Raw genomic sequence first — 8,310 nt, forward strand, 5'->3', positions numbered from 1 at the left:
CCAGCCGAATCAGCCGAAAGTCAAGGTCCGCGCGTCGAGTTCTCTGCCAGATCGGCCTGGAGTCGACCCAGGTGACAAATTGAGTCGACCCAGAGTCAAGATTTGATCGTCTCCGCCGCCAACGAAGCTAGAGTCGACCCAGAGTGCAATCCGAGTCGCTTCCTTGTCTAATTATGGTTTGTCTTCTGATTTTAGCTCTGATTGGGGTTTCGACTTAGCTTCTTTGCTTTTAGTTTGCCCTACAAGAAAAACTATATCTTTCTCGATTTGACTCGAGTTAGCCTTTTCATGTAATTTAAATTCATAAAATATTTCATCTAATTTTACAATGAAAAGATCCCTAGATACTTTGTATGCATCAACCATTGATGCCCACAATATATTTCGAGGGAAAGATTTTAGGGTGTACCTTATGATGTCCCAATTTTCCATCATTTGCCTGATTAAATGGAGTCCATTCAAGATATATTTGATTCTTGCATGTAGTTGACTTGCATATTCTCAATTCTGCATTTAAATATTAAATAACAAATTTACTAGTAAGTCTCATTTTGTTACCTTTGGTCGAACATTCTTTTGTAGAGTTCGATTAGTTTGTCCCAAAGGTTCTTCATGCTATTAAATAGATCAATTCAATTGAGCTCTTTTTTTGTGAGACCGCACAGAATAGTATTTGTGGCTCAAGCTTTGTATTGTGCCTTCTTTTTTATGTTCGTCGTCTACTTCTCAATCTCTTGTGGTCTTCCAGTCTTATTCTCTTGTGGTCTTCCGGACTCGTTGACTAGTAGTGTGAAAACCATTTTTGTTTTCCACATATCGATCTCAGTTTGCATAAAGTACTCCATCCACCCCTTCCAGTAGATGAAGTTGTTACCATTGAAAAAGGGTGGGTGAGTGGTATTATATCCTTTTTGTTGAGACATTTTCTTGCAAACACATATATAAAGGAGAATTCCAAGATTTTTTGGGTCTTTTGGTAAGTAGTGCAATAGAAATGAAATATTCTATTAAAATGGAATTTTTTGTAAAATTAGTTTTAAAGAAAAGAAAGAAAAACTTTTCAAAGACTCAAAAAAAATAGTTAAACTTATTAAGAGCAAACTTGCTTTCATACTAATTGCAGGACCAAAATAGGTGATAGAAGGGCGTGAATATTGCGCGAAAAAATAATTCTTTTCTTTTATAAAAACAAACACAGAGATGCAGCGGAAAAGCAAATCACAAAGACATGATCGGTTACTTAATTCATAGTCCAATGACTGCTACTCCAAGACCCATGATCTCTTGGACCGTTTCCAATTGGGTCATACACTAAAATTCTTTTCTTCTAAAACTTTAGGAGAAGAAGAGAAATACGTACAAAAGGTGAAGAAGATAGTAACAAAATACTATCTCCTTTAATATAATGCAAGTGAGTAAAGTATACTAGCAATAAAGGATAGAGCTTTGTCATGGTTGTCAGAAAGCCTCTTGGTGTAGTAGCAACAACACATGCATGAACTGAACATCAGAGAAGGATGAGTCAATGAGAGAGTTGATTGCTGAGTCTCAAATCCTGTGGTTTCTTTTATAGGCTTCATATGGTCTACTGAACCGTTATCTTTCCTTATGTGCTCCGATTCGATCTGACCCATTCTGTGAAATCCACTGTCTGATACACTGAGCCCCAGAATTTTCTTCTTTGCTGGATCTGATCTCATCCGATTTATACCTTCCAAAGTTGTTCGTGATGATGCAATGATTGTGGTCATGATCATGGTCGTGGTGATGACCATCGACGTCAGAGGAGAAGGGGCAGGATGAGGAACGACTGAGAGGGGAAGCGGTGAGGAAGAGGAGTAGGAAGAGAAGGGAGAAATGGTAGAATCGTTGAGAAGCAATAAAGGCATGAGTATTAGGGTTTTACTCAAACAGTGGATGAGGAGGAGCCGCAAGTGCCCTCGATGGTGATGCAGAAGATGATAACGAAGAAAAGGAGGACGATGGCTACGATGAGAACAAGTGGGCTAGGTTTTAGCGATTAGGATTGGTAAATCTATATTTTTTAATATATAAAGTCTAAAATGGCATTTTCTGTGTTAATTTTATAACTGAAATTGATTATCTTATATTACTTTGTAATTAATAATTGCCGAAGTAATTAGTAGTAAAGTCTATCAATAAAATTCTAATAGTTAATGGAATAGAAGATAAAGTTAGAAAAGATGGATGAGTAAATTAAAAAGCAAGACCAATATATTACAATATTAGAAGCAAATATTTTTGATCAACCAAACTAAAATCCTCTTTTAAATTGTAATACTAATCAACATACATCATCCATAAATTTCTATTCCATCTCGTCCATCTTTACGATCAAGGTTTGTTTAATTTCTTTTTTATTATCTGTTCTACATATCTTTAAATTTTTGTTCTCTTTTTCACTTTCATGTAGATTGGATGTTCTATCTTGATCAATAGTTTATTTGATTCAACAAAAATTATGGCAAAAGGAGTGCTCCATAGTATAGATCCAAATACTATAGTAGGGAGACAGACACTAGGATCAAATTAATATGAAATATTAGTTGTCCTAGAACTAGAAAAGAGTTTAATTAGACCTTATGATCTTTTATAAAGGTTTGAGGATACACTTGAGGAATGATAGCTTGGCCTTATTATCTGATATGATTTTAATTTTTCAATAAAATATTATTAAATTTTTATAATTATTATGTTATTAAAATTTTAAACAAATATGAAATGTATTTATAGTTGACAATAAATGGAGACTATTATTAGGTGCATATGAAATAATATTTTATCTGTTTCTCGTTTGATATGATATTTAATCTTTTAAATTATTTTCATTAACTTTATATTTTTATTATTTTATTTTACTTATACAAATATATGCATTATATTGTAGGTGATAGGTACTTGAATTTTATTTACAATATGATGATTGAAGATATTTTATAGTAAATTAGTTGAGTTTTTATTTTACAAGATTTTGTTATTTCTAAAATTTAATATTTTGAGTGCATTTTATTAATGTATAACTATTTTTTGATGTAAAAGACTCATCATTATTATTGCTTTTGTGAATTTGAAATGATTGCTAGATAAATAAAAATTATCTATTAGCTCTTTAATTATATTTTTTAAAAAAATTTTATTCTATGTGATGGATTAATTGTGATGATGTATAAATTTTAAATTAAAATTATATATTCTGAATAAATATCAATGATTTTAATTATCTTTATAAATTATTATAAATGACATTTAATAGTGTTATTATAGATTAGTTAAGGTGACATTTTAAAATGACCTTATAAATTATCATTATTGACAACTTTTATTATCCTTATATAAAAATATCATACACTTATAATTGTCAATATAAATTAGTTTATGTGATATTTAAATTTATCATTATTACGATAATAATGAGGTATATATATATATATATATATTGAAATATGATTCTTTCTTGATATTTTTGATTGTCATTATATCTTAAAATTAAGATGCTTTCAAAGTTAATATTGATATTTTATACTATTATTATAACAATATCAAGAATATGAGAGGGCATGAGATGACATCACTTTATAAGCCGTTTATTGGTGAAGTCAACGAGTAACTTTAGTGTCACTAAAAATATACTATAAGAGAATTGATGTGTGCCTTTAAAAAAATGATAATCCCAGTAGCCACATCTCTGAGGGTGGTCGGTCCGGTCCCATGGAAGTTTCCCACCGACCACCAGGATAAATCAGGAAGCGCATACGGCGGCCAATCCAGATGCCCAGCATCCTTTGATTGTGTTCCCCATTTGGAGGAAAATTCCTGCAAATACGACGTAGCTAGAGATCGAACCGTGGGTCCCTGAGTTACAATTCGGATGTCCACTACAACAAAAATAACTTTTCGCAGCGCGCAAATATGCTATCCGCAGCGCGCATCGCACGCTGCAAAGTTGCAAGCTGTTAAAAGTCATTAGGCATCCGCAGCGTGCATTGTGCGCTGCGGATGTGGACAATCGCAGCGCGCAATGTGCGCCGCGGATGATCTCATCCGTAGCGCGCATTGTGCGCTGCGGATGCGATCATCCACGACGTGCATTGCGCGCCGCGAATGAGATCATCCGCGGCGCACAGTGCACGCTGCGATTGATCACATCCAAACAATCGCAACGCACAATGTGCGCTGTGGATGAAATAAAATAATCAAATAATTAATAACAACATAAATACTACACATAACATCAACAACCACACACAAATAACACAATAATATATCATTTCAAACTAGTATATATATTCAACAAATAACAGACTTTACTAACAATGGATCATAATAACAAAAAACTCTTTAGTTCTATGTTTTTTTTCTGAAAATGTTAAAATCAAAATCTAAATTAGTTACACAATAATATATTTAGATAACCAAACAATCGTGCTTCCTATTGCATCATCAAGAAAAAGCATTTCTTCATTTGGTCGAAGTATGTCCACCTTCTCAACAAAAACTCTATCAATCCAAACTTTCCAGCAAGATCCACCAAGAGGAACGTGATGTACTCTTGCATTTGGATCTGTAGATGCAATTCGACCTTCTGTCACAACTCCATCAACACACCAATGAATTAATTTGCATTTGTTGTTCTCACTGATATCCCCACGACTCGCATTCTTCACTTTTGTCTGCAAAAAAAAAAAGAAAAGAAGCAGTGAAAAATTTGGTATGTTAAATATTCATCAAACCGCAATGTGACAAAAAACTAAAATGAATCATGATTATAGAACTCCCATAATCAACAAATTATAGAAATAAGTGGACTGTTCACCACACCAAATAATTGTATACACATAATTAAGAACAAAGAAGAGCAATAGTTAGAGATCGAGCCAATAGTAGTTAGAGATCGAGCCAATAGTTAACTACTCAGATTTAAAGCTTAGATCCATGATTAATTATCAGTTCAAGGTCTTCTAACTAACTTTAGCTTTCATGAAATGATGCAATGAATTCTTGTTTGTTTGGTTGATGAGGTAGGTTTCCAATTTGGCTACAATGGAATTAGTATTTTGGGACAAGACCTAATCAAAGTGATGGAATAGAACTTATTGAAATCTCATCATTCAGTACTTCTCTATTTCTAATTTATAAGTATTTGTTATATACTCTCCTAATTTCTTTTCTGATTCCCTATTTGTTAGTTTGCATGCATTGTGAGCTTTATTGTTATATAATATTAGTTTGTCAAGATGTGTTAGAGTTAAGAAGCCTCTAATGATAGACATCAAATTCATAGTATAAAATACTTACATAAAAAATACAATCATTTCTTGGCACAAAAGTTTAGTGGCAGTGGCCAAAGTAGCTGCAAAAGCCTATATATTAATTATTATATAAATTAAGGCATATGTCATTTAATATCTATCATAAAAAATATATGATACAATGTTAATTCACGAAGACACTTTTCTCATTGCAAATTTGATGTTATGATTAGCAGCAAAAATAACATCAATCAGAGGTTATGACAAAGAAAGAAACTGATGAAGAGCTTCTTGACATATAATTTTCTATCATTAGTTTGAAGTCCATTTTAAAGGAAATGAATTGCTTTAGGAAACATATGATGAAGCTGAATTAAGTGGTGCAAAATATATATATAGTATGAACAACTGATAGATATGTCAATGTAAAACCAATTGATCCTCAAATAAATTAGTACTTAACATATTCATATATAAGCATATTTAGTTGACGAGAGCACGAGTTGAACTACATGTTAGTCCTAAGGAAAACACCTACATTGCCAAACACATTCACTAACATGCAGTAAATGTGCCTCACCACATCTTCTTCCTGGCTTCATTGGTTGGACTCATCCAGAGCTGCATTGCCCTGCTCAATTATGCACTCACTGGAGCTGAAACTTCTAACTTCCTGGCTGCGGTGAGCAACTCTGGTAAGGCTCCGTTCACAATCGATGATCAATTCTAACGAAGGGAGAGACAAAAGCAACTATGAACAATAAAAGGGGTTTTGATGATAGAATCGAGTGTATTAATGGGTTCTTGTTTCTTGCAATTTAGAGAAAAATAGTAGTTCATTCATCTAATTGGGAGAGGTAATAAAACGCCGCACCTCGCCGAGGAACGTGGTGCCCGCCGGCCGGTCCTTGGGAGGCACGTACCCACTCGCATCGTCCTCCGTGTACGACGCGAGCCCTCTTTCTCTGCACCGCCACCACAGGTCCTCCCCGAAGCTCGGATGAGCGAAGTAGGCCTCCGCGGTAACAGCCCCAGGCGCATCCGCTCCTTCCTCAGCGTCGCGGGCCTCGTCGTCATCGACCCCTGGAGTACAGGGGACGACGACGAGAGGGAGCCGCTCGTAGTGTCCGCGGGTCGTGCCCTCGAGTTCGTCGAGGCGGGAGAGGCCACGGGAGGAGACGGCGTAGAGCTCCCCATCGACGCGACGGCCAGATCCGGGGAGGCGGAGGAGAAAGGGGATGGAAAGGGGACCGATGACGAGGGGGAAGCGGCGAGCGGTTCGGACGGCGGTGAGGAAGGAGGCGTCGCCGGCGTAGGCGAGGTCGGCGAGGAGGGAGTGGTTGGGGAAACGGCGCTTGAGGGTGCCATAGACGAACACGAGAGCCGCCCGATCCAGAACCATCGTCTCTCCTCCTATCGCATGTGTAAAGAGAAACAAACCCTCAGGCGGGCAGGAAGCAGGATTTTGCGAGATTAGGGCAGCGGGCGAAGGTGGGAAGGAATATAGCCGGAGGGATATCACGCGAGGGAGCACGGGGAGGGATTATCACGGGCGGGATAGGGAGGATTTTAGGAGTTTTTTTTAAAGAAATTAAAAATAATATAATTATAATTATAATTTATAAATTTTAACAGCGGACATTATGCGCTGTCAATATAAATCTTTAACAGCGCACATTGCACGCTGTTAAAAATACTTTTAACGGCGCACAATATGCGCTGTTAAAAATAATTTTAACGGCGTACAATGTGCGCTGTTAAAAGTATTTTTAACAGCGTACTATTGTTGCGCGCTGCGGTTAATAAAAATATTATATTATCTGCAGCGCATTTTATTGGGCGCGCCGTCAAAGCAACTATTAACAGCGCGCCTATGATGTGCGCTGCGGATGACTAGTCGTGTTGTTAGATGCTGCGGAAAGTCATTTTTGTTGTAGTGAGTGGTAGAAATACTAATTGTGGTGGCACAAAGTGAGCTTCTGGTCTTCGATCAACACTTCGTCTAGGTCTATCTCCCCTTTGTTAGCATCGTCATAAACTGAATCACTAAATATTTCGATCTTGTCATCGTCTCTGCTGCTTCCTGTGATCGGATGATCGTGAGAGTAGGACTGATCATACTCGATGTTGTTGAGATCCGCATCTTCATGGTTGTCTTTGTCGTTGTAAGAGGAACGGGGGACGTAGATGCACTGTATAGCTGACGTTTTTCGAAGTTGTAGGTGGCAGGGCGATTGATCCCGAATTCCTCAAAACCAAACTTGTGCTTCAACATCTTTTCTCAATTAGAAATTAAGGATTTTTCAAAAGGAGAATAAAATAACTTACGACATTTACGATCTTGCACCGCTAGATGCTGAGATAATTTTGTGATTTATCTTTGTAGATCTTGAAGTATCTCATCTCTGTTGGGAATCCTATGCAATAAAACTAAAATTTGCACAGCGAAAATAGGATCCCTTGAGCGATCCATGTGAAAAATCTGTACGAGTTTAGATCTATAAGATCCTATCTAATAGGTTTTACCTTTGATGCGTGCTCTTCACTTATCCCGCTCGTTTAAAGGTTGTTGGATCTCTAGCACGTTCAAGTGTCCGTGCCTCTATGCATATCCACACTAACACTCACTTTTTGGAGAAAGTTGGTTGTGCTAGCAACCCTTGTTGTAGAGCTCGGCCAAGAAGAAGAAGAAGAGAAGAAGATGAACATCCAACCATATCACTTTAGGGTAGAAAAACTCTGTTTATACCCAAGCCATGATAACCTCCATGCATGGTAACCTCATTTTCTTCAATAACCTCCTTGCATGGTAACCTCATCTTCTTTAAGGCATGATTAATCATGCATGATGAATTAAAATCATTCATCAACTTGGTTTAATTTGAGTCTAACTCAAATTCAACCAACTTGAGTCTAACTCAAGTCTAGGTCATCCAATGAGCTTAATTGTTCGTTTAGTCAAATTAAATGAACTCATCTCCAAATAGAGTGTTATTTGTGTGTGACCTAATAGGTTCTTGTAACGTTGGTAATATCTCTA

The 8,310-nt window shown here is 36.6% G+C and overlaps 1 protein-coding gene across 1 annotated transcript in view; it reads right to left on the minus strand.

Annotated features, from left to right (window-relative positions):
- LOC141829880 (putative gamma-glutamylcyclotransferase At3g02910) overlaps nt 1-6,791 on the minus strand; it is a 7,211-nt gene extending 420 nt beyond the window's left edge. The window contains exons 1-2 of the mRNA XM_074717363.1: nt 6,145-6,791; nt 4,569-4,691 (exon numbers count right to left, since the gene is read on the minus strand). Coding sequence (XP_074573464.1) covers nt 4,569-4,691; nt 6,145-6,672 — 651 coding nt within the window. The 5' untranslated portion in view covers nt 6,673-6,791. The remainder of the gene's footprint in view (nt 1-4,568; nt 4,692-6,144) is intronic.
- Nucleotides 6,792-8,310: the final 1,519 nt, after the last annotated feature.

The sequence above is a fragment of the Curcuma longa genome, chromosome 5 (assembly GCF_044706935.1).
Source record: "Curcuma longa cultivar G26 ecotype Majalengka, Jawa Barat chromosome 5, ITB_CL_G26_1.1, whole genome shotgun sequence".
In the NCBI taxonomy this organism is placed as follows: domain Eukaryota; kingdom Viridiplantae; phylum Streptophyta; class Magnoliopsida; order Zingiberales; family Zingiberaceae; genus Curcuma; species Curcuma longa.